The sequence below is a fragment of the Mustela putorius genome, unplaced genomic scaffold (assembly GCF_011764305.1).
Source record: "Mustela putorius furo isolate JIRA1106 unplaced genomic scaffold, ASM1176430v1.1 tig00001680_pilon_pilon_pilon, whole genome shotgun sequence".
Taxonomy (NCBI): domain Eukaryota; kingdom Metazoa; phylum Chordata; class Mammalia; order Carnivora; family Mustelidae; genus Mustela; species Mustela putorius.
The window spans coordinates 1,264,607-1,291,665 of record NW_025421840.1 but is presented as its reverse complement, the minus strand read 5'-3'; the positions used below and the strand labels follow the sequence as shown (position 1 = coordinate 1,291,665).

Genomic DNA, 27,059 nt, shown 5'->3' with positions numbered 1-27,059 from the left:
ATTTTATCAACGTGTGTGTAAGTTAACCCCAAACATGAAGCCAATATCCATTATGCTACCTTAAGAAAACCAGGAAGGTTGGTGGGGGTGGGGGTTGGTCAGAGAAGGTTAACAATGAAAACATCCATTGAAGACACATCTGTGAGGAGTGACTGCATCTCTTCCATTTTGAGAAAGATTATCTTCCCAACAGATGTGTATTTCAGTGCTTGGAACTTTCTTTGCTGACGGTTGAAAACTGCTTCTAAGAGAATCATGTGGAACAAAGCACAAAGGATCGCTTTTTAGGATAATTAAAACTATTTTGGATTTTTTATTTATCAATCTGGTTTCTAATATAATTTCAGTTAAATGAAAGACATTCACAAAGAATATTAGGCATACATACATAGTCTCCTTCTTTCATTCTATGTTACATGCTGTTGCTTTTAGAGAGTGAACTTTTGGGTCATTTCACAGGGTGGAATCCTAATCGACTTTACAGAAAGAATACTTAGCCCAGCTTTCCATATCCCTGACCTCCGCAGTCAGCATGCTCGCTGAAAAAAACATAAAAACCCAACCGAACTCAGAATCAGTAACATCTGAATGGTTTTTTGGCCCACATGAGAGGATGTCTTCCTAGCCATGTCAGAACCCAGCAGTTGCTGTTTCCAATAAACCGAGCCTTGGAAATGTTGCAGGCCTATCTGTGTAGACCTGCTCTTAAAGCACATTCTCATCTGGAAAGTGAACTTGTAAACGCGCGTTGGATATGAATTCCTGTGTGCTCACGTATCTCTGCTACCCTTTTGCCAGTCTTTGCTCCACGGGAGACAATCAACTTTTTGATACGGTTTCCCTATTTCATTGACTATGAGTGTGACATACCATTGGTATCCAGAAAATACTGCTGTGAAAGAAATCTATTCTAGAGTCACCAATATTATCATGCAGGGTATGTGTGGTGTAGGCAAGGTGGCACTAGGCTATGCGAAAAAATCCCATTTGTTTCTCATGTTGTCTTATGTGTGAGCCAGCCCAGGGGCACCGGGAGGGGGTGCGTGTGTAAGCTGTCAGTCACGTCTGCATGGGAGCTCTGGGTTTTGTGCACATGAAGTTCTGATTTCTCTGGCCTTCGCCTGTTGCATCTCCCAGGGTTGACAAGTTAGCTCTTGGGCAGTCTCCTTAATGAATAATTGGACAGTTGTAGAGCAGTTGTCTCCTAAATCTGTACAGTTCCGGATGTGGCCACATTGTTTCCTTGGCGGGATTAAGAACCAAAGGCCAGAAAGTAAATCTTCCAGTAGGCTCTGTTGACTTGGGTCTTTATATGTGGATGTCAAAGTATGCTGCCCTCAAGAAGGCATGGCACCTCACATTTGGTCTTTTTAAGTAGGCAGAACTGTATCCCCAATACAGGGCCAAGAGGGACTGAGGTTCAGAGGCTTGACCCAGGTCACATAGCAAGTCGGGGAGAGAGAAAGGGTTAGGACTCTATCAGCTGATTCTCAGGGTCCATCCTCACCAAGACATCACATTAAACATGGCACCCATTGGTTTTAGCCCAAGTCGGCCAGAACCGTTGTATTTCTCCTCAGTTTCAGGATCAGTTGGTTCTACTGCCACTAGTAACCTAGGACCCATTTTGGCTGGCTAACTGGAATTCAATTTAATAACTCCTTCCTCTCTTTTTGAAAACTGCTTGACAGGACGGTGAAAAGGTAACAGTATTAAGAGGTTTAAATTAGGTGCTTATTGTTTGGAGGCACAAACAAAATGTTTACACCATACAAGAAAAGAAAGGGAGAAAAAGAGTTAGTGGGAGGATTGAAAAAAACAGGTCCTGTTATAGAAGGAAATAGAAGTTTCTTCTGGACAAACACTGACATCGTGTTTTCATAACTGGTAGCTACTCCTTCTGTAAGTGCTTCCTATGGTTTGTCTTGGTGCCCAGCTTTCTGCTGATGTCTGGGGGCTACTCCAGACATTCAGGAATGGCCTAAGATCTCTTTTCTTCATGCCAATTCTTCTTCTGCGCCTCTGAATCCCTGCTCCTGTTAGTAAAGGATGCTTGTGTAGCAAATGGAGGGCAATAGGAAACTGTCCAACAAAATGCACTCCAAACCCTTGTTTCTAACTTCTTAATAAAAACTTGCACAGAACAGTCTTCCTCTTTCTCTCTCTGTCCTTTATTCTTTTTTCTTTTTTTGAACAGTTAGTTGAAAGTCAGAAGGGGAAACAGGCTTCTGGATTAAGATTCAGAGAACTTGACAACACAACCTCTCACCTCCTGAGCTAGTCTCCTTGGGGTCTAGGGAATATGTTATTTTGAGAGCTGAGAATGGCACGGATTTTGCTTTCAAAGTCCTGCTCCTCCCTTCTCAAAACGCAGATGCTTGCTCTATGCCCAGATGGTGTTTCCTGCACTGATCGCCCTCACTCGACCATCAGCTTTTCCCGAAAGTGTACGGCAGCCTCTTGTCTCTAAAAATTTTTCTTTCTGGGGGTTTGTTTAATCTGTTCTTATTATTTAAAGGGGCTACCGCCAGCCTCTTTGGACTCACTTGATCAGGTCCTGGGATAAAAGATGTTCACACTGTGTGGAATGTGACTGACAAGCAGGACTAGGCACTGAGTGTGGGTCACAATGTTAGGGCTGTCCAGGGGGCACTATGCTGAGCTTTCAAGGGAGGGGGCTGGAAAAAAGAGAGGCTTCCTTATCTTCCCATGAATTATTTACCATTTAGAATGTACTGGATGTGGCCTTCACCAAGACCCTGAGGACTTTCGGTGAGGACCACAATTCCAGAGAGAAGACGAGGATTTCCAGCACTTACTTGGCACTTAACTTAGTTACTTAATACCTTATCCACCTTTCAGTGTCTTGTCTGCTAGCCCGACTGTACCCCCCCTAAAATGGAAAAACTGTGTCACATGTATGTCTTAATGATGGTGACACGGGAGACCCACTGATCCCTCTAAGTCCTTCCGGCGCCCTGGGTTTGCAAACTTGGTGAGAGAAGGGTTGGGTTTTGTTCTTCATCTTTAATGGCAGGAAAATGGGAAAAAGAGAGGCAAGAGAGAGAGGGTGAGAACATTTTAGCGTCAGGGGCTGTCTTTGATTGTTTTGATGCCTTAATCACTTTGGGAAGAAAGGGGAAGTGCAGAGATGATGCATAAAGATGAAAGCTATCATGGGAATTGCACAAAGTAATCAATTTCCATCTGGCATTACGGGTTAAGTGTAAAAGTAATACCTAGGAAATAGGTTTGAAAAATCAGAAACATTTCTACTAAACGTAATGGTTAAAATCTGCTTCTGTCATTTGACAATACATGAAAGAACCCTTCATGGTCGTTACCTTGGTTAAATAAATAGGCTTTGTTTTGAATACGTCATTCGTAAAAGCTGTATTCTTAAAAACTGGTTCAGCTGCTTAGTCATACCACGTACTTTTCATTTGACAATGTGCTTATGGAATAATGATTGAGACCTTTTTAAGTTAAGTGTGTTTGTGATTGTGGCTGAGGTCAGCAACTGTAAAGGGGGTCCCCTTGGGTTCTGTTACCTTGACTTTAATGGGAATTAACCTGTTTGATGTCTCCTTTGGAATGTGTAATGTACCAGTACAATATGCCATTGGCAACTCTAGATAATATTTTTCATCACCCAAGAAGCTGAGATCCTCCAATAAGTTAGGCATACCGAGGATTTTGAAAAACATGTATATATAACCTAACAACCAGAATTTCCATCTCACTGAGGCACACTATCAGAAAAATAGCAACAATACCTTTTTAATCTCATCTTACCCCCTTCCAGGAAAAGGAAAAAAGGGATCCTTTTTAATTCCTCAGAATGTTGGAGTCTGAAAAAAAATTTTAAGAGTACTTATTAAGAGCCTGAACTAAAATGATCATAAATGGTAGTCATCCTAGAAATAACTTTTGTGTGGTTTTTAAAAATAAATAAATGAAATTATTTTTTTTTTGGGATGCTTCAATAGGAGCTTTGTCCCATTTGTTTACAAAGTCAATCATTTTTAAATAAAATCCAGGAGTTATTTGTTGGAAAAAGTTGGTCAGGATTCCTGATTAGACTGATGTGTAGCTATCTATATGTGTCCATTCTCTGAGAGGCAAGCATCAGTTACCAGGTTTGTCATGAACCTGGTTCAAATGTATCTGTCAAAGATATCTCCGAACATGGCAGTGTGTCTATTTAGGATGGAACAGCAGTTCATGGAGTAGATGGTGTAAAATATGGCAGCGTTTTCCATATGATTCCGAGTAAAGCAATAATGATAGCAAGCATAACTTGGCTTTATTGTGGTATGTCCATTCAGAGGACCTGGTCTGCTAGGATTTTGTCACAGGGGCTTCAAAACTAGAGATTTAAAGCAAATTAGAGTAACCTAATTTATGCATTCACTAGAGAGTGTCCATACTCTTGCTACAACTATAAAAGAAACAGAGCGAGCAAATCATTAACATCTGGCTCTAATTCCCCATTGAGATGCCCCCCAAACATACAACATAACCTAACATGTTGCAGGTAAAGCAGAGGAGAAATCTTTTGTAACAGCTGATCACCACTGGATTATAGCTGACAGTCACAGACAGTGAATAGGTCTAGGACTACACACAAGAACAGTACTGGCTTGTAGAATTTGATGAAAGATACACCAACAATCCCAACAGAAGACTACTTCCCTGGTTCTTAATGCTTCTCTCTTGTGTTGGTTCTGTTGTTACACAGCAGGGACCATGCTCTCTTCCTTCTTTCCTTCCTGTTTCAGGCGGGAGCTCTCAGAGAATTGGCATAGATTGAGGACTCTTTGAAACCTGGCAGATAATATGTTCTCTTTGCCCCTTTCTTTCCTTTTCCAATTTACAGGACACGAAAAGAAATACTGTATGAACACGAACTAGTTACTACGATAGCCCATTACAAATCGACTATATGCAAAAGAAAGAGAATGCTGGAGGCCATGAGCATCAGCTTTTCTCAAGAAAAAATATCCACATTCTAAGGGCTCTTAAAAATGTAGAAAACTTGCCCTGTTACCATGGGTTTTTTAGAACACCTCTAAACACACACAAAAGAAGACGGTATTACCTACAAATTTCAACCATTTCTTAAACTCTAAAAGCATTTTTTGTATTATTTTGAGTTGATACAGAAGGGGAACCTCAGCTATAAAGAAATATTAAAAAGTATTTTTTTTTGTGTGGCAATCCGTCTCCAGAATTTTCTGTTGCTTGCCTCCCCCAACTTGTGCTGATATTTTAAGGATGTGCTCAAGAGTATGAAGTAGGGTGCTTTTGTCCCTTTCCCTCCTCCCTAATAACTCGCCCTTCCCTCTCCCATAGCCAAAGAGCCACCCCTCAGATGAGCCATTCCTTTTTGCTCTCATCAATGGTCTCTGTGAAATTGGGGTCGTTGTTCATGATGGCGGCATCGGCGCTCTCTGCAGACTCTGCTCCCTTTGCTTCATTGGTGTGGTAGGTGCCCTTGTGGCGGAACATGTAGCGAATGAGGAAGACCAAGGTGCAGAGAATGGTGAAAATCACCACAGCGATGACCCCTGGTGGAGACAGGAGAAGCGCTGGTCATTAAACAAACCTCAGACTCATCTCTCCAACACCACCTCCCCCAGGTGCCTGGGTTCCCTCAGACACCACCCTCCCCCATACAGAATACAAAACTCCAAAAAGGAACTGCAACAGAAATGGACAGGACTGAAAGGAAACAGGATTAATTCACAGCTGTGTTAATTGATAGGCAATTAAACAGACGGGAGGAACCACTGTTCAACCCATTTAAAAAGCCCAGCATCATCCTGATACCAAGACGAAACACATCACAAAAAACCAAACCAAAACAAAAAAACAAAAAACAAAACTACAGAGCAAGAGTCCCCTTCAGTAAAATTTTAGCCAATCAAATCCAGCAATCAAAATTTTAGCCAATCAAATCCAGAAAAGAATATCTTGTGATTAAGCGGTGTTAATTCTAGGAATGCAAGATTGGTCTAACATGAAAGGAATAAAGTGATGTAATTTACCACAATGAAGAAAAATACAGGAGAAAAAGCACCAGACAAGCTTCAACCTCCATTCATTATAAAACATCTCAGAAACCATCAGTAGAAGGGAACTTTCTCAACCTGATAAAAGGTATCCGTGAGAAACCTACAGCTAATATCTTAATACCAAAAGAATAAATGGATTTTCTCTAAAATATGGAACAATGGAAGAATGTAGTTCTTTCAATGTACTGGGAGCCCAAGCCAATGGAAGAAAATGAATAACAAAGAAAGAAAAAGGTGCAGATTGAGAAGAAATAAACATTTTCTTTATTCTCAGGTGATACGATTATCTGTGTAGAAAATCCTAAGGGGTGGGGCGCCTGGGTGGCTCAGTGGGTTAAAGCCTCTGCCTTCGGCTCAGGTCATGATCTCAGAGTCCTGGGATCGAGCCCCACATCGGGCTCTCTGCTCAGCAGGGAGCCTGCTTCTTCCTCTCTCTCTGCCTGCCTCTCTGCCTATTTGTAATCTCTGTCTGACAAATAAATAAATAAAAATATTAAAAAAAAAAAAAAGAAAAAAGAAAATCCTAAGGGGTATGTTAAAAAAAAAAGTTTCTAGAACTAAGAATACATTTAGCTAGGTCATAGGAGAGATATAAAGTCAATATACAAAAATCAATTGTATTTTTATATACTAGCCAAAAATTGTTGGAAAAATATTGCTAGTAATAAAGTAATAAAATAATACCATTTATAATAAAAACAACCCGAATACAATTGTTCAAGGCTATGTACTCAAGACCATAAAACCTTACTGGGAAAAATTAAAGATGTCAGTAAATGGATAGATAGATCATGTTTAAGAACTTAAGTACCCAATATTGTTTAGATGTCCATTTATAGATCTAACACAATCTCAATGAAAATGACAGCAAAATTTTTTTTTTGGTAGAAATTTATAAGTTGATTCTAAATTTTATTGGGCAATGCAAAGCATCCAGAATAGCCAACATGATTTTGAAAAACAAAAAAGATATAGCTGGAGATTAAAGAATTATGCAATGAAGCAGGCATGGTCTTGGGTAAAGATAGATATATCTATATATCCATATATATATCCCAGAAAAAAGACATATACATATATGGCCTATTGATTTTTGGCAAAAGCTCCAAGGAAATTAAATTTGGAAAATATGGTCTTTTCAACAAATGGTCTTGGAATAACTAGTATTAATTTGGAAAACAATGGCTTTGACCTTTATACCACACTATATAACAACTCAAAGTGATGACAGACTTAGTAACAGAAACCACAGCTATAAAAGTTCTAGAAAAAAACATAGGAGAAAAAATCTTCACAACCTTGAACAGGTATATTTAAAAGAATTAAAAAAATCACAAAGTATAAAAAGATTTGAAAAACTGGACTTTATCAAAATTTTAACCTCTTGCTTTTCAAAAAATACCACTAAGAAAATGAAAAGGCATGTCACAGACTGGGAGAAAATATTCACAATACAGATGTCTGACAAAGAACTTAAACTATCTAGAATATAAAAAACTATTTTAACTCAAAAGAAGAGGTAAAACAATCCAGTTAAAAGATGATGAACACCCTGCTTGTGTTCCCTCTCTAGCTATGTTTCTTTCTGTCAAGTAAATAAATAAAATCTTAAAATCTTAAAAAAAAAATTAAATAAATAAAAGATGACCAAATAGTTTTAAACAGACATTTCACAAAAGATTTATAAATGGCAATAAGCATGTGAAAAGATGCTCAAAACAAGTGGTCACCAGAAATCGCCACTAAAACCTCAATGAGTTACCACTACTCATCCACTAGAGTGGCTAAGATTCGGAAGCCTGAAAATACCAAGGGTTGATAAGATTGTGGAGCAAACCTAACCTCCCAGATAGTAATTATGGGAATGTAAAGTGGTTCAACCATTTTTGGAAAACTGGATAGCAATTTCTTACAAAGTTTAATATCCACTTTCTAGAACACACAGCAGCTGTGCTGCTAGAATTACCAAAGAGAAATGAAAACTTATGTTCATAGAAGGCTTCAACAAGCATATTCATAGCAGCTTTATTCAAAATAGCTGCAATCTGGAGACAAACCAAACAGCGACAGGAAAGCAGATTAAACAAATGACAGTGCGCTCATACAATAGAATACAACTTGACAATTAAACTATCGATCCATGCAGCAACGGGTAGTTCCAGAAACACTGTGTTGAGCAGAAGTAAGGCACCGCAGGTGGCATACTCTAGGATTCCATTTATGTGAAGTTCTAAAGGAGGTAGAAGTCATCTACGAGACATAAAGCATATCAGAGCTTGCCTTGGTTGGGATTGGGATGGGGAAAAGGATGGGCACAAAGCGCTTCCGAGGATGGCAATGCCCCGTCGCCTGATCGTGGTGGGGGTTATGGCTGTGCCGGTTTGACTCGTCACTGACCTGCTCCATGTGAGTAAGTCTGCTTTATACTTCAACAAAGTTGATCTTAAAAAAGCAAAAATCAGTGAGGATAGGGACCTTGATAAGATCACGCCAGAACTTTGGACAATGTGATTTAAGCAGCGTTCTGAATGTATTCTAGTTCTAGAAGCATCTACTATCTCCATGTGGAAAAGAAACCTACTGGCTGAGCCAAGGTGACTGGCTGGGCTCAAAACTGCTGACATGTTGACCACAGTAGCAATACTCAGACAGGCAGGAGACATCCTTATGAACCAAGACAGAAGGTGCAGGCAGGGAAGGCGGCTGTGGACAACAGGGATGTCCGTACTGACCCAGACAGGAGGGTCTGTGTTGGGAGAGTTCCATCATTCTGCTGTTGTCCGTGGTGAGAAAGAAGGCTAGAGTATTTTAGATACCCTAGCTTATTCAATGCCGAGGAGTTTTTATTAAGACAACTCAAAGCAGACCGGCTTAGTCCTTCCTACTTCTGGAGTAAGTTATCCTGGGCCATCTGGGAGGGGAGGGACTCAGAATGGAAATGAAAGGGGATGAGGCCGTCCTGGCGGCTGCACGCTGACCTCCCTGCCTGGTCAGGTGCTGGCTAGCTCCGCACCCCTCCTTTATTTATGGATCAGCAGTGAAAGGCAGCTAGGTGTCCGCACATCCATATTCTACAATCTTAAGTCATATTTAATTAGCAAAATGAATCAGGTAAAAATCTACATGACTGTTTTCTTTACAACTATGATTTTATTGAAATTTTTACTTTCCACAGGGGAGTAGCGCACATGAAAGCCTGTTCTGTAAATCACTCACCTCCAATGATAGCCGAGTTTCTGTTGACTCCATTTCTTATAGCTTGACCTTGGCCTGGATTATATGGAAAATCGGCACTGGCTGCGGAGGAAGACATGAAACAGTCAAACGTAAGAGTCAAGGATACCAGCAATCCTCCCAAATTTGATGGGTATTTCTGCTTTATTTTATTTTATTTTTTTAAAAGTAGACTCTATGCACAACTTGGGGCTTGAACTCACAACCCTTGGACCAGGAGTCGGATGCTCTACCGACTGAGCCAGTTGGGTGTCCTGATGCACATTTTTTCATACAACTTCCAGACGAGATGTCAGTTTTAGACAGACCATCTTGTTATCATTTCCACAAGGTCACAGCTCCTCTGTGCCTGGGTTTGCCTGGTTCTCCCTGACACGAGGCCCAGAGAAGTGCTGTAAAGCCTTTGGAGGAGTGTTAGAGAATCAGAACTCTCTCTCAGCCTGTTCCCACTCCAGGACAGGCAGACTTACGTACTAGAATACTTTTTCTTATGTTTGGCTGAAATCTGCCTCCTATCCACTTTTATCCCATTCATAACTGGTGACCTTGACTATTTTTGTAGAGCTTTTTACAGCCTATAGTATTAGCTTAAAAAGGAATCATTTCTTTAAATTAATATTCTACACATTCCTAACAAAACAGTACATGTCAGGAATTTGTACAGGGGTAAAATTTCCCAAGAGTTGAGAATAACATAAACCGTCTAATGAAATTTGTTTCTTTCCCTATTTAAAAACAAAAAACAAAAAACAAAAAACAAGTGGTATTAAATTCCAATCTTCTCTAAGATGTATTTCAAGGCAAACAGATCCTGAAGCCTTTCGATGGGTCTTCATTAACCAAACAAACCAATTTAGCTTCAAAGATGGTTCTACATTCACTGGGCTTCTGTTGGAGAAGTTACGGCTTCAGGCAAACACTCCTACAGAAGCAGCTTCTCCTTCAGCACATTACCTTCGTCTAGTCAGAGCCATGGCTACTGGACGGCATCAGAGATTAAAAAAAAAAATTAAACTAGTTGTTTGGGATAACTCCATGTGCACAGACCGAGCAAACAGGCTTAAGTTATGATTTAAGGAGAATCTCACTGGGGACTCAGGTTTTCCAAGGCTCATCCCTGAGCTCTACTTCTAAAGATTCCCAGCATAATGAAGAAAGGACATAGGGGCGCCTGGGTGGCGCAGGCAGTTAAGTCTCTGGTTTCGGCTCTGGTCACGATCCCAGGGACGGAGTCCTGCATCGGGGTCCCTGCTCAGTGCGGAGGCTGCTTTTCCCTCTGCCTCTCTCCCCTGCTCATGCTCTCTCTGTCTGTTAAATAAATAAATAAATAAATAAAATCTTAAAAAGAAAAGTAGGTGAGCCTTTCGTCTCCTTTTCCCTAGCAAATAGGGCGACCAAAGAGAGCGATTTCAGATTCCACCAGCAAAGACTATTTAACCCTTTCTTTCTTCAACTCGATATTCTTACTTAAGACCAGGAAAATTATCCTTTCCTGGATGCATCATATTCCAGATCAGCTTGGCCATCAGTGTCACTCACACCTGCTGATTTGTTTAAAACACAGACACTAAGAAAGATACAAATGAAAGAGAACTTATCTCTGAGTCCTCGGGACTTTTCCTATCCCCTTCCCTCCTTAGCTGGTGGATGTGGGAGAGAACTTTTGGTATTATGTGCTTATTTTAACTGGTCCAACCCTAAATCTAGGGAGAAGGGAAAGGGGCAGAGCCAACATGGACTGCAGTGGGGTCCAGCAACTCTCCCCTGCCCTTCAGGAGTTTCTGGGATAGACGGCATGGACTGATACTCAAAGCCCAAGGGTCAGCCCATCGATGCAATGATCTTGCATTTATAGGCTCCTTGCCTGATGTCATAAACATACCCTGTATGAGTAAAAATGGCTTACATAAAACAAATAATGTTTTTAGAAACCTCAGTTTCTTCTATAAACCTGAGCTTTCTCTTGAGAGAAGTATTATTGCTAGATGTGACAAATGAATGTATTCAATCATTCAACACATCTTTCCAGAACGCCTGCCATATGTCAGGCACCATTCTATGTGCTGGGGATACACAGTGAACAATAAAAAAGATGAAAATCGTTATTAATGAGAACTTTCCGTGCCCCGTTGAAGGGTTTGGTTTATGTAGTCAAAACACTCATCTAAAGCATGGATGTGGTTATAGTTATGACCCTATATATTTTCAGTAAATTGCCTGAAATTGCTTTGTAGTTGCTGTGTTGTAACTCATACACTCACAGGGCCACAGTAAGATCTGGTTATTAATGCACGTAATTCCCTGGCATAAACCATCCTTCCAAGATGGAGAGGCTGAGGGTTTCTTTCCAAGGATGAAAGCTTATACTTTCAGTGCTCATCCTTGATGTAGTTTCCAGGCCTTCTGACAATGTAATCACTCTTCTCTGGACACGATTTAGTCCATGTCCTTCTAGAAAGTCATCAAGCTTGTAAGTGGCCCAGCTGGGATTTAAAATCAGGCAGGATTAATTCCCATCCTGCCTTTGGAGGGCTGGGAAGAGACAGCCAGGTGAGGAAGTTCCAGGGTTCAGACAGATTAGCTGGGGCAGGACCCATGGGAGGAGGAGCCTTTTTAGGGGATGAGGGAGAGAAATCTGGTCTGTCTTGGACACACTGAGTTTGAGAGGCCTGTGGGACACCCAGATGGAGAGATCTACTGGACGTTTGGTATTTGATGAGTGACTTCTATTTCCCATCTCTTTTTGATGAACACAGAAATCTCCTCACTACTTTGAAATAATATGAACCTTCAAAATACATTAAGCACGGAGACAAAAAATTACCGTGGCAATTTTGTTATTATTCTCTTGTGTGACATTCATGATATTATGAAACTGTTTGTTTTTCTGCTTTGGGTAATGCGGATGTGGAAGACAGCAGGCTTTCTCTCTGCTTCCAAACCTACTTTATGGGCTTTGCATCTCTGGCTACAAAGCTGCAGAAAAACACAGATGTCTAGCAATACGGACATGCCTCTCTCTAGGTCCCTTGAAGTTATGGACACAAACAGTAGTGGAAGGTGGGGGTATGACCTCAGATGACCCACGGAGAACAACAAGAGTTAGAAGAGACCATTTAAAAATATGCCAGGATTGCCTTTGCTTTTAAATCCGAACGCCCTGGCAGGGGGAGGGAGGCCTCCTGCGAGCTGAACTTCCCTCCTGCTTCCTCCCTGCCAGGACCACTGCTCCACCGGACACTGCCGATGCTGCGGTGGACATGTCCTTGCTCATTCTTGCTCGTCCATCCATCCACGCTCGGCCGCTTCACATCCACCCGCCCTTCCTTTCTGTGTCCACCAAATCCTACCTCTCTCCTAAAACCATCCTCAGCCACGTGTCTGGCACTCTTGTCAAGGGCGATCAGTCTTAATTCTCATCCCTCCTTACATGCTAGCCACCCTCTTAAAGGCAGGGGCCGATCTTAATTATGTTTGCAGACCCAATGACATAGTGCCTACAAGTAGCAAAAGCTAACGAGGTGTTTGTTAAAATCAGTCCACTAAGAGATACGTGTGCAAATGTTTCTGTAGCCTCTTCTAATAATTAAGCCTCTGGTGCAGGTCTAATTTTAAAAGTCAGTTACCTAAACCTGACTCAACCCTTAAAGCGAGGCAGCATGCTTATCCTTCCCAATAAAGAAAATGAGCACACTGAGTACAGAAAGGCGCTAGTGGTTCCTGTGTCCACTAGTCTTTGGTGGTGATCAGAAAACGACCTGTGGGGAACCCTCAGGTACCACTGGAGTCCTTATGAAATTCAAGGGCAGGGTTCTGATTCTCGTGCGAGGATTTCTATGTTCATGGCCTTATTTATTACTTAAACCTGGTTGTCCTAGTACGTGTGAGCCCTTACTCCCTGAGGCAAATCTGTTTCACTCTGGCGAGCCCAGCAATTGCTATTCTGATAGAAATATTTGAAATGACTTCATTGTAACTGTCCTTTCCCCCAGGGTCCCGACATCCTCTAGGAAATGCACATCAGGAAACACGGAAACCAAGAGACACGATGAGAACAGAGCACAGAGCTCATCCATGACCCAGGCTTCATTCTGCTCCATCCCACCCCTGGCTTGCTGGGCGAGCTGAGCAATTTTAGGGGTGCAGCAGTATCAAGGAACGTATATTTTGGGAAAAGTCATGGGTAGGTCAATACAGACTGGCTGGTTCTGTTGGTAGAGCATGGGGCTCTTGATCTCAGGGTCGTGCATGAATTTGAGTCCCATGCTGGGCACGGAGTCTACTTCAACCAACCAAACAAACAAATCAGACTCTAGGTATTAATAGTCTCAAGACCAGACTTGCATCAAATAGGCAAAGACCAGATTCAGTACACTTCCCCCTGGACCTCCACGTAGCACAGCGTGATGCTAACGTCCAAAGCATGGGGCTACGCCAGTTCTGACTTAGCATCTCACAGAAGCGTGTGCGTTTCTGCTTACTTCTCTTGTTCATGTCCTTTTGTCCATCTGGCCTCCCCCATTACACCGACCATGCACAGACCATACTCCCTTGCACACCCAGGGGTTAGCTCCTGTCCCCTTTCCTGCCCAGCGGAGGACCAGCAGAGCGCGTTGCTGGAGGAACCCACGTGGAGGGGTTCTTGACCTGCACACGCACTTGTTAAACAGCCCGGCTGAGGCTTCAGAGCCCTACGTGCACTCCTACTGCCCTTCTCGCCCAGAGAAAGAAAACTGACCATAGGCCCCAGACATATTCAGACATGGGTCAGATTCATACTGGACACATGGACGTTGTCTTTGCCACATGCAAAGCGCCCTGAGAGCTCAGTACTGGTGTGTTTTCCCTCCTCCTCTGTCTTCAGGTTGAAAACAAGGAAGGAAACAACAAACTTTTAAGAGCAGGCCAGGGGGCAGATGTTCTCCATAATTACACACATACAGTAGAGTGATCAGATCTTCAAACTGGGTGAAAAAAAAATGTGATTTCCTCTCCCCAAAAGAATAGAAAGCATGAAAATTTTATTCTGGTTCCAATGGCGTTTTGCCCTTCCTTTTGCTGCATTCTTGGCAGGATTTACCAGGAAAGCAAATGACAGCGTAATCAGCACTTCTTATTCTGAGTGCTGCGCAGGGGCGAGGGGGGCGCCCTCTCCTTGCAGTGGAGACGAACGGGGCTCCTGAGTGCTGGGGCAAGTTCTGAGCCCCGCCTGCCAGGAGGCGAGGGACATCACAGGTCACCATGTAGGTTGTTTATATGTGATGAGCAATAAAGCTCAAAATTCTAGATTATAAAACTAGTCCCCATTTGGATGACTCTCGACATTAAGGCCCGGAAGAGCAAGTCGTGGGTAGAATCAACCTGTAAGCCTTTTCCTTCCATTGTGGAGCACGACACGTAAATCACATGAAACTCAAATTTCAGGAGCAAGCTCTTCAGAAAATATAATAATGGCACTTCCTGTGAGTCAGGCACTGTGTAAGTCCTTTTCACAAATGAACTCATTTCATCCTCACGTTGAACCTTGAGAGGTTGGCATATTCAGCCCACTTGGAAAGGCTCAAAGCTTGTCTGAGGTCTCATGACCAGCCAGAGTAGAGCCAGGGTTTGAACCCAGGACACTGACTCTGGAAACTGCTTGCAAAACACTAAGCTGAACTGTTTCTAATATGAAAATAAACACAGTAAGAGCAGGGCTAGGGAAAGTGGTTCCCCATCGCTGTACATGGTCTACACTGGCTCTAGCGAACCTCCAACATGACGGCATGTTTTGTTTTGTTTTTTTAAAGATTTTATTTATTAATTGGACAGAGAGAGGGAGATCACAAGTAGGCAGAGAGGCAGGCAGAGAGAGAGAGAAGGAAGCAGGGTTCTTGCTGAGCAGAGAGCCCCGTGCGGGACTCGATCCCTGGACCCTGAGATCATGACCTGAGCCGAAGGCAGAGGCTTAACTCACTGAGCCACCCATGGGGCCCCATGACAGGATGGTTTTAAGGTTCTCACTGTGGTTGGCCACCTGCCTGGGAAAGCCAAGGATAGAGGAAGGCTTCTGACTGTACTTGTCTGGCTTTGAAAGACATGAGAGACATTTTATCTGACAAAGGGTAATTCCACATGGTGACGGGATCAGCCGAACAATGCAGTAACCCCCAAATGAACACTGTCAGAGAACAGAAGACCAAGATTCCCCTGGTTCCAGAACAGAAAGCATGGTTTTTACCACCGTGAAAATACTTGTGAAACTATGAAATCACGACTAGTGTGAACTGTACTTTAAAACATCAGTGTCAGAATATAATTGTTGACTGCGAATATAGAATGTGAAAAACGAACAGAGAAAGTTTCCAGGCAGGTGCTATAGTACAAAGAAATGATTTAAAAGACCGTTGTAAGAAGAGAATATTAAAGAGAGATTCAAATTCTTTAGCCTCACATTTCTTGCTTGTCCCATTGAGCAGACAGGGAGAGGATGGAGCAGTAAAGCAATTTTTTTTTTTTTTTTAACTACACAAGATAAATAGTTGCAGTTCTTATTTACTAACTTTCAAAATATGTAAAATTGTAGACTTTGGGCTCAGAAACCAATTGCAAATAAAACACACATTTAAATGCATATAAAAATAAATCGAGATTATCTAACATAAAACCCCCCAAGTGAAAGACACTAAAAGCTTCAGGTTGTCATATATCAGGGACAAAAAAATTAGATAGTAGCTGACATCTCCTAGAGAAAATATCGCCATGGAAACCACTTGAGCTTCGGCATCTAAAGTGATAATTTGAGACCCTTGAACAAAACTGCTGCTATTAGTTATAATTTAATTTGGATTGCCCCATGATTTTTGCAACGGGGGCTGGGCTAGATGATGTATACATGTCTTTGTTCTTCTCAGCGTCTTTGTTTCATTTTGCTTTATTCTCTCTTCCAGTCTGAGCTCGATGGCAGAAAATTGTTAATTTTTTCAAAGAATTTGTTTCAGCCATTCACTACTGACTGGTATTTTAGAAATGTATGAACACAAATGGTGGCTGACTAAGACGGTAAAGCTATAAGGGGACGTTGTTTTATTTTCAGAGGCTCTGGTTGACCACGTTATCAGGAGGGAGAGGTTCCTCAAGCCGCCGGGTTTTATCCAGGCAAACGGAGCGTGGCACGTATCCGCACGAGCCTCAGTCTCGTATATATACCTCTACACTTCCGTTTTTGCAGAAAGACAGCCAGCCAGAATTTCAATTTCAGATGGGGAAGAAATTATGGATTTTGGCTTCTGACTGAAGAAGTTAAACAACCTTCCCTTTCCAGCTTCTTAAAGGAGGGAGCAAGTGGCAGCTGCATACGCAGGCGTCAGAGATGGCGTGACCAGAAGAGGTTCATTAGGTGACAATACACAGAACACAGGAACTGGTCATCATCTGCTGTTTGTCTGAGTGTCTGAATTATGCCAGCTTCTACACAAAAGAACTGAATGGGCAAATGATCACATTAGATTTCCTCCTTTTTTTTTTTTTTTTTTTTTTTTTAAAGCCAACTCTGAATAGTCTCCATTGCCTTTTAGGACCAAAGATTTGCTGATGTTCCAGGACTAGGCTGACATTGCGTTCTTTTTCTGATTAACTATATAGATGTGGTTGAATTGGAACTAGCTTGTTACCGACAGAAGCTCAGGCTTTGTATTCCATGAAATAAACACAGGTAAGGCACATGGTATCCATTTTCACGTGGGACAAAGGTGTCAGGTAGGCAAATGATTTCTTCTTGTTAGTTGTCATTGTTTCTGAGTCGAGTGTCAGAGCTGTTGCTGGATGATGTCCTGGGCACTCGTGGATCAGAGGACGTGCCGGCTTTCACAGGCTGGATCCCTCAATGTCTCCCTCCCGAGGAAGAGGCTAAATCCCACGGCCAGGTTCAGAGTCCTGCAGGGCGGGGAGGTGCCGGCCACCTAAGTGCCCCTTGGACCCACTGAAGCCGCTTCCCATGCGTCCGGCTGTAGTTCTCAAGCCGAGCCTTGAAAGTCTAGATCAGGGAGCCCCAGAGCAAGGGCTGGGGAGCCCGGGAGTGTGGTGCTCCCTTCACAGGAAGGCTGCCATGCTCCTGTCTGCCGGGGTGTGCGGATCGGAGCGCGGTTTCCCCTGCCTTGGGGCGTAAATAAATCCATGCTGATCTCAGGAATGGAGAAGCCCCAGTCTGGGGGAATACAATCGATTTAACCCCCTTTTTGAGGGAAAACCAGGTTTCCAAGCTGTACCCAGCAGCGGCAGGATCCCCCACCCCCTTCCCGGGCTGACACTTCTATTTCAATGGAGGGAGGTCAGTGCACACCGTGTGCTGTGTCCCTGGGGGGCTCTCTAAGCTTTTTCTTCTTCCTTGTATTTCTTTTAAAAATTTTTGTTTTTAGTTTGATTTAATTAACATACTGTGTATTATCAGTGTCAGAGAGTTCAGTGATTCATCAGCTGCATATCACACCCAGTGTTCATTACATCACGTGCCTCCTTAATGCCCATCCCCCAGTCACCCCCTGCCCCCTCCCCACCCCCCCTTCCAGCCACCCTCAGTTTGTTCACTAGACTTAAGAATCTCCTGCACTGCATTCTAATGTGCCTTTAGGGTCCCCTACCAGCTGCCTGGGATCCAGTGGAAATGCAGATTCCCACTGGGTTGGTCTGGCGTAGGGCCTGGGACTCTGCATTTCGAACAGGGGGCTTGACCGCAAACCTCACCTGGAGGGCAGCGCTTGAACTGAGACCTTTGGTGATCTGTATCTCTGGCTGTTCTGCCCACGTGTTTTACTTTAATGTGGTGTCTCAGAGGGAATTAAAAGAATTCCTTCTGAGAAACTTTGGTTTTGCTCGTTTTCAGGTTTTTGGCCGAATCACTTGTGTGTTTTCAAGGAGTTGCATGACAGATGCCCCTGTTCATTTCCTTTAGTCCCGTTCCTTCCAGTGTTGTGAAAGCTACTGTAGGAACGCTGCTTTTATTTCTAGTTTGATTCCTTAGTATTCTGAATGCAGAGGGGGACAGTCTATCACTAGCCGATATTAAGAGCAGTTGCAGAAGAAACAGCCAAGGAGTTAAATAATTGACTATCTAAGGCATGTCCTTGGAGATCTTTTTGGGTTAAAAAGAATAACACAAGTTTCTTCTGTAAAGCAAGCATATGGGGGGAAATATTGTGATATTGGCACCTAGGTTCTTAATGTTACGGTCGCACTGGAAGGCACACAGGAGAGGAAACAGACATATTTTCCAGAATGCTGGGTTGTCAATTTTTCTGGAACTGATTTGTTTTTTGAAAGAACTCTGGTCTCCTTGCTGAGGGCTCTTGCATGGGCGGAGGTTATGCTGGGACAGAAGGCAGCCAGTTCAGGGTAGAAGGACCATGGCCACACAGCAACACGGTGTGTCCAACGTTCTGAAGATCCAGAGTCCGTGTCTGTCGCTGGATGAAATGCTGGGTCACAGTCACAGACTAATTTTCCAAGCCCGGTGAACACACTTGGTACACAGGGTCTCAGTTAACACGATCTGTGGCTAATTATTGGCCAAACAGTGTTAGCAAGAAATAGTTGTTTACTGTACGGTGGAAACAGTCTCAGTTTCCAGGGACAGGGTGGCTGAGAACACAAGCATGGGAAGATACCAGTCGTGGTGAACAAGTTAGAAATGTGTCTTTTACATCTCCTGATGGGTTCACTTTTCCTCCCAGACAGGGGTCTTCGTGGTACCATTCAGAAGACCAGCACCTTCAGGAGACCCTGAAGCTCTTGTCTCCAGGCTTCCAGTGAGACACACACCCATGAGGCTTCACGCAGATATCAGTCAAGGCTTTGGACTTCCAGAATTTATGATGTAGAAGCTTAGTGAAAATAACTGTCTTATCACCCAGAATTGACACCAGGTATGAGTTTCATCATTTGTGAGACTATTTAGGCACAACGAATCATATGAGAAATCATGGAAGAACGAATGTATCATTTGACTCTCCCTTCATGGAAATTTCTAGTAAATTCAAAGGCCAAATTTGTGGACAGCTCTTTTGGAAACAGCTGGATATTACTGATCTGCTTTTGTCATCATCCTATGTCTTTTGAGGTAGTACAGTGAACAACAGAATGCATTTAAAAAATGTTTAATCTCCTATACTATCTATATCTTAACTTGCAAAAAAGGCGGTCTTTCGTCGCAGATGGTGAATATACTCCTGTTCTCCACGGGTTGGCTCTGTCCATACCCACAGAGTCTGGGCTTCGCAGGAGGCCTGCATTGTAACTGCTATCTTATCAAAATGTAAAATGCACCCTTTTCTCCATGAGAGTTCAAAAATCAGTACACAGAAGAGAAGGGTTTCTAGAACACAGTGGTATATGCCCAGATTACAGCCTGGCAGCTGGGTTCTGGCTCTCTTGTGCGGTCTCGTAGAAGGGGGGAGTGTGCAAACTGAAAGTGCTTTTAAAAATTAATTCTGCACATGTTTTAAGTCTTTTATCAATGCCCAGTTGGGCTCTTGCTTTTGAAATACTCTTTTCAGCTGCATTAGCACAAGTGAAAAATCCCAATTCCAATCCCAAGACAATGCCTTTTCTTTCAAAAAGGTTGACCCCATAAAACCCCATAAAACCGAATATACAAATCTCATGCGGATATTTCTCCCGGCTTTTGAACCGTTGTCTTCTCGAATTACCCTTGGATCTCAGAGGACAACTGTCTTTGGTTGTTGGCAGGTGGAATGACTGGCGGTCATCAAAGAGAACCTTGTAAAACGAATGGAAACTTCCCAGTGTTTTCCGGAAGTTGATTTCTCCACAAGCCGGCACAAGCCACGTGGCTCTGCCCTGGCTCTTCTCATTCATGTCAACAGAGTGTGACAAAAATATCTAATTGGCTCTAGCCGTCTCGGGGATGAGTTACTCAGTGTGGAGAAAGAGGAAGCAGGAAGAAAACGGAAAATGTACTTAGTAGCAGGGATTCACTCTAGAGATACAGACCACGGTTTCCGCATTATCTTTAGGTGCTGATGGGAGGCAGGAACGCAGTTCTGAATGGGAACTGGAATTCTTTTATGCTGAAATTTAAAATTTCTTTTCAGAGGAAGGAAAAGCACTGAATTGGGAGAGAGCAGGCCTGACTTTTAGACCCGATGACGCTGTTCTCTGTGTAGTTTTGAGCGAGGTGCTGTAAACACTGGGGCCCCTGGCTCCATTGGGGCCGCACGTTAGGAACCTCTCCGGGGTGGGGAGCAGGCGTCGGGAGTTTTGGAAATCTCTCCCGCTGATGCTAACGCACGGCCAGTGCAGAGCTTGTCACCGCGGCAGTCACTTGGGTGTTCACCGAGGGAACGGACGCATTATTTTGTGAGTCGATTTTTTTTATCTCTAGAAGGTGGCCAATAACACACCACACAAGCCCACCACCAGGATAAAACAAAATTGGCATTTTAGCCACTAAAATCACTCACAAATCTAAGCTATCATTTTTGTCTTTATCGTTCGCAGGTTTCTAAAAGTTAAAATTCCCAAGTAATCCCTTGAAAACCAGCTTTAGCCTTTCTAAGGGGGACATGTCAGAGCAACCTGTCTCCATCTCTATGTTTAAATAATTGCAGCCACATTAATATCGATTTTAACGTACATTTATGGTTTAACAAAAAGTTGATTTTACACCCCCCCCCCCAAAGCTTTCCATGGTTGCTTTCAGGTAGAAACTCAACAGCAGAATCAAGAATCCCCCTGAGTCTTTAGACGCTTCTGAGTAGTCTGTGCAGAGCCTGGGGAATCAACCAAAGATCTTTTCAAATGAGAAAAACAACTTGTCACTTATTTGTTATTGGGGTTTAGAGTGACTTTCTTCTGAAAAGCAGACAGCGTTGGGACAAACACTTCATCTGGATGATGTTTCTGCAGCTTCTGAAATCATAGGCCAGGATACAGGCCCTGATTTGTAGCAAAGGTTGAACTAGCATTTCCCAGCAGTGACTGGCAGGGATTCCCTTGGGAGAACTGACACCCAGGGAATCTGACAACAGTCTTTCCGAGTGACAGGTCAGTAAGGAAAGACGCTGCACCTCCCCCGCCCCCAATGGCTCCAAGGGGTATGTTCCAGCACAGCGCTGTGGGAGGCGTCAGGCGGGGGTCTGATGGAGCCAAGGTCAGACTCAGACATCCCTGGACAACACTGAGCTCAAACTTACTTCACTTTTGTGGGCTTCTTGGAAACTTTCTGCAACACAAGAAGGAGGCAAAACCCTTGGGAGTCAGTGCTTCTGCTGTCAACAGAGAAGTCACCATAGCAACATGCCCAGTGTTCCCCTGCCCTTCCCAGCCCCATGTGACCGGCTACATGGGGAGAGGCTGGCCAGGCACGGACTCAGGAGAGTGTGGACTCTAAGGATGGCACCGGGTGCGGTGGGGTCAGAGGGCGCAGAGCACCGAGAGAGACCAGCAGAACCCTAACCTCCTTGGCTTTCAAACCTACTGTGAGGGACAAAGGGCAAGAGAGGTAGAGGAAAATCCGACTGGAAGAGAAGCCCGCAAGAGGAAGGGAAGAAGGGTTGACATGTGGTTCCGGAGCTGGATGTTTGAGCCCCTTTGGATTTTTCCACAGTGAAGTTCTGGAGAGTTAGACAGTCTTGGTTAGGAAAGAATGGAATGCTTGGGCAGCACCTTCCCCCCACCATCGGCACAGAAGCCACTAGGGAGCAGCATGGGTGGCGAGGCGCTGGTGTGCAGGGGTGGGGCTGAGTGGGGGGGTGGCACCCCGCTGCACCTCAGCCACTCACCCTCATCTCTCCATTCCTGGCCCCCCTGCTTTGCAAAATGCAAGCCTGCCACATCTGTTTCCAGTGACACGGAGAGGCTGCAACAAGTGAGAGGGGCTCTGGAGGCTTTTCAGGCGCCTTAGATAAAAGTATTTACACCAAGATACTGGCCCTGGGAGGTGAGGTCAGAAGTGAGCATTGGACCTGGAGCTTCGATTTGGTAACTTTGGTCCTGTAAGAGGATGTCACACACACACACCAACAATGAAAATGAGAGCATTAAACTTTCAAATTACAAAGTTAAAGAGCAGTGAATATACATTTAAAGAAGTCAAGATAAAGGCAACTGATAAGAGAAAGCAGAAACGTGGTAGAACTAATAAATAAACCCTTTGGGGGAAAAAACAAAATCAAGAAAGAAAACAAAACAATAATGTGTGCTAATCTGATCAAGAAGAAAACGGGGAAACCTAAACCCAGTATAAAAGATCTGAATGAGAAATTTTCTGGAGAATGGAAATGAATTATAAGAACTTATTTTGTTCAACGATGGAAATGAATTTGAAAACCTAGATTAAAAGCACAAATGTCTGGGAAAATATAACAAATTATTATAGATGACAAAGAAAACCTAATTAAACCAGTTGTCATTAAAGAAACTGAGACTTGTCAAAGAGCTATGCCCACTGAAAACCAAAACAACATAAACAAAACAAAACACAAAACCAATGGGCTCCACTGGTTTTACGGGGTAAGTCTATATATTTTTTTAAAGATTTATTTATTTTGGGAGGGGGTACAGGGTGAGGGATAGAGAGTCCCAAGCAGACATCGCTCCAAGTGTGGAGCCCAACAGGGGGCCCGATGCCACAACCCTGAGATCATGAGCTCAACTGAAACCGAGATTCGGATGCTCAACCAGACATTTCACCCCAGGGCCCCACAGGGTAAGACTATTAAATTTGCAAGGTACAGGTGTTGCCCCAAGCCTCCTTATATCCTTGCCGCTCACAGTGAGGTCCGTGGACCCCCAGCATCAGCACCAGCATCATCTGGGGGCTTGTTAGAAACACAGACTCTAAAGTTCCATCTCTGACCTACTGAAGCTCATGACTTTCCCCAGGTGATTCAAAGCTCATTTAAGTCTGGATGACACTTGTTTGTTATTCCACTAGTTGGAGGGCAATGGACAAACCGAGCGTGGTGTGACCGGGGAGCACAAGACTCAACTCATGGTCTCAGCAGGGCTGAGTTCTTGTCTGAAGGCTCTTACAGAAACCTCTGGTTCCAAGCTCGTGCTGGTTGGCAGAACTCAGCCTTTGTGGTTGTAGGACTGAGGTCCTAGTTTCCTCTCCTAGAGCCCACCCACATTTCTTGCTGTGTGGCCCCTTTTTGCAAAGCTGGCATAAGTTTAAAATCCAAATCTTTACCCCCACAAAAAAGGTAAGAGAATGCTACAAACCTAAGAATTATTAATGTAAAAAATGAACAAACAAAAACCAAACCACTAAATATTTTAGTTAAATTACTTCAGTTGTACCTTGAGAGGATGCCTCCTCATGATTAGATGTAGTTCACACTAGGAATGAAAGCTTGGTCCACTCTTTGGAGATCTGTTGCTACACCTCAAACCATTACTTTATCACAGAAGAGAAAGAACTGGGTCATGTCCATAGATGTTGAAATACTGGATACTATTTAACCTTTCCCTGATGAAGACTTACCAAGACAAGAATCCTTAAGATATCATATGCCTACAGGAATCCTTAAGCTATATATACACGTAAGACGTGTTATGTATGAGGAAGAATTCAAAGATGGTCCTTGGTGCGCACATACCTTGTTCATTTATGTTAAATATTTGATCTGGGTGCCCCCATGAAGGATTCTGCTAATGTAATTAGGTGCCAAATTAGCTTACCCTACGATAGGGAGGGTTTTTTGGTTTTTCTTTTTAATCGCTTTGCCAAAAAGGAGAAACAACTTGGAGATTTATCAGGAAATGTTTTAAAGTTAAATTCATATGAATTTTGTATGGAGGGGAAGACACGATAAATGGAAAGACATTCTCTTGCTGGACAGGTAAACATTATGTGTACAGATGTCAATTATCCCGCTATTAACTTACACATAAAATTTAATCTCAAAAGACATTGTAGAGGATCCCAATGAAATGACCGCAATTCTAACATCACAGGGGAGAAGTCAGTGTGCAAGGATAGGAAAATTTTGTAAAAGAGAATAAAAGGGAAACCAGCTTTATGAGGTATTAAATGCTATTATAAAAGCTGAACCAATACCACAGCTTGCTATTGTCTCATGAAGAGTCAGATCAATGTCAGAGATCAGGGAGCCCAGAAGCAGATTTGAATATAAAGGATTCAAATATAAATTGTGAATATGAAAAAGGTGCCGGAGAGGATGGAAGCCCAACAAGGAAACAGTGGGACTCCTGACTTACGCCTTTCACCCAAATAAATTTTAAGTGGATTAAACCTGTAAATCTCACAGAGGTGCCTGGGTGACTCAGTTGGCCAACCCTTCGACTCTTGCTTTTGTCTCAGGTCATGAACTCGGGGTTGTGGGATTGAGCCCTGTGTAGGGCTCCACGCTCAGCGTGGAGTCTGCTTGTCGCTCCCTTCCCCCCGCACCCCTCCACATGCGCTGGCTCACACACACTCTCTCAAATAAATAAATAAATCTTAAAAAATATGTAAATGTTGCAAATAAAGTCATTGGGAAGAAGTTGTGAAATAATTTTTAAAGTAATTTCTGAATGGAGAAGGCATGACCTAAAACCAAAAGCCATGAAACACGTTATAATATACCCTGTAAATTTAAAAGTTTTTACAGGGAAAGAACCCCATACATTCAAAAACTAGAGATCAGACTGGGAAAACATTCAAACACGTAGTAAAATACTCATTTATCTAACATACAGAGAATCCTTGTAAGTCAAGTAGTAAATGACCAACAAACAAATAGGAAAGAATATAAATAATTCTTTGGTCAAAAAATGGAAACAGTCTATGGAAAATTGAAAATAAGTACTTCTTAACATATACAAAGAGATTTAATCTCCCTCATGATTAACAAAATCCAAATTAAAACAACGAAGTTTCATTTTTTCAAAGAACGTTATGATGTCCTACGTTGGTGAGTGCATGGGGAAAAAAGACACTCACACCTTCCTGGATTGGAAGTTCTAAATCTGTGGAGGGTGACCTAGGACAGCTATCAAAATTAAAAATGCATCCTCCAACCCAACAAAATCACGTGTTCAAAAGCCAGTCCTTATGGAAACAACAGATGGGAACAATGTCAATGACCATTTGATCACAAATCCGTGACTCTGATCTTACACTTGACTGGGGCTTCCATAAATTCGCTTGGACCTTCTACAGAAAAGGACAATTTGGCCCATTTGCAGGAAAAATACACATTAGAAAAGGGGGTGATAACTGTTTCTGCTCTTGAATAAATGTGTACTGTTTCGGTCACCAGAGGGAACAAAAAAAACAATATAATAAAGAGATTAGGTATCAGAGACTGAATGCATTAATCATGCAATCTTAGCATAAGGATGAAAACAGGGATCTGCTCAGAAATAATTAAGATGTAATTATAAGAGCTGGAACGATTATTTTAAGTGCTTGCAGGTGGTAAAGAAAACCGGCTACCAGCTTGTAATTATGGAGGAAACTGAATAGATACATGGAGCTTTAAAATGTTCATTATATCCATGAAGATATAAAACTATTATCTTCAGATGGTGGAAAGGAAATGCGGAATATAGACATGAAATCAAGTCATTAAAAATCATGGCAATAGAGGTAGGGGCACCTTTGGAAATCAACTTGGTGTTTCCAGGGGTAAAGGACCTCGGTCACCAGAGGGGCAGCTTCAGTCTCCCAGCCGGGGCCTGGGGGGCTGTATTCTGGGATCTAAGAGGGGATGGGGCAGTCACACTGAGCCATCCCTAATGACAAAAATTGCGTGCTTTAGAAAGAGGCTGTACCTGTTATCAAAGGGGGGAAATCTCGGCGGAAAAAAGATTGACTGGATGTTTCTAATACAGTGGAACTGGTTTAAATCAAACCAAATTCATTTGATTATTTTCCCCTCTAAAAAAACATACTCTACCAGCCCCAGGCTAGGCCCTTGTGTTTGTGATGCTCCCATCATAACGTCCAGTATTTTCCAAACTCCAATCATGTGGGGACCAGCTTCACCTTTTTTTGCCAACTCCATGAAAAACCTAATGACTATTTATTTACTTATTTTCACTAAATTGATCTAACTTATTATTTAAATCATTGATTTTTTTTTTTTTTAATTAAAGAGTGAACGGCAAGGGTGGGAGAGGTGTTAAAGGCATTCCAGAACCCAAAGGAGACTTTCTCCTAGACAAGATTAGAAGGGTTGAAAGAGAAGCAAACAGGAAATAACTTGATATTATCTAACACCATGTCTATATTCTTCCCATAATGATCTGGTGACTCCCTATCAAGGCCACTATGTTTCAATAGTCCAGAAGTCATACACTGCAATGCAAATGGCATCCCTTAGAGTTAGGCAGTGCACAACCTGACCAACTGTAAATGTCTCTCACTTTGGAAAACAGTGACAGAGCCCATGAGGATTTACAGAGGTAAAGATTGGTTACTTAGTAGTGTCATGGAAAAGCAAAAGGATCTGATCCCTTGAAGCCAGCATATCTTGGAACACATTTTTTTGTTTTTATCCTTTGATATCATCTAATATAAAAGGAAGAAATGCGAGAGAACAAAAAGAACACAAGACCCAAGAGTGGCTGCCTTGAATCCTAATTTCCAGGTCTCTGCAAAGCAAATGTCCTGGTGTGAGTATGTAGTGAGTAGCCCTAGTCCATTACTAAGGTCCTTTTACTACTAAGGCCACAGGACTCCCTGTTCTTCATAAATACACTTCCTTCCATTTTAAAGCTGTATTTTCCCCACCCCCCTCAAGATCC

At 42.7% G+C, this 27,059-nt stretch overlaps 1 protein-coding gene across 1 annotated transcript in view; it reads right to left on the bottom strand.

Moving 5' to 3' along the window:
* Positions 1-5,212: 5,212 nt before the first annotated feature.
* The window catches only part of CNTNAP2 (contactin associated protein 2), a 1,133,692-nt gene continuing 1,111,845 nt past the window's right edge, over positions 5,213-27,059 (bottom strand). Inside the window, exons 21-22 of the mRNA XM_045087941.1 lie at positions 9,294-9,374; positions 5,213-5,570 (exon numbers count right to left, since the gene is read on the bottom strand). Of these exons, the coding sequence (XP_044943876.1) occupies positions 5,371-5,570; positions 9,294-9,374 (281 nt within the window). The 3' untranslated portion in view covers positions 5,213-5,370. The remainder of the gene's footprint in view (positions 5,571-9,293; positions 9,375-27,059) is intronic.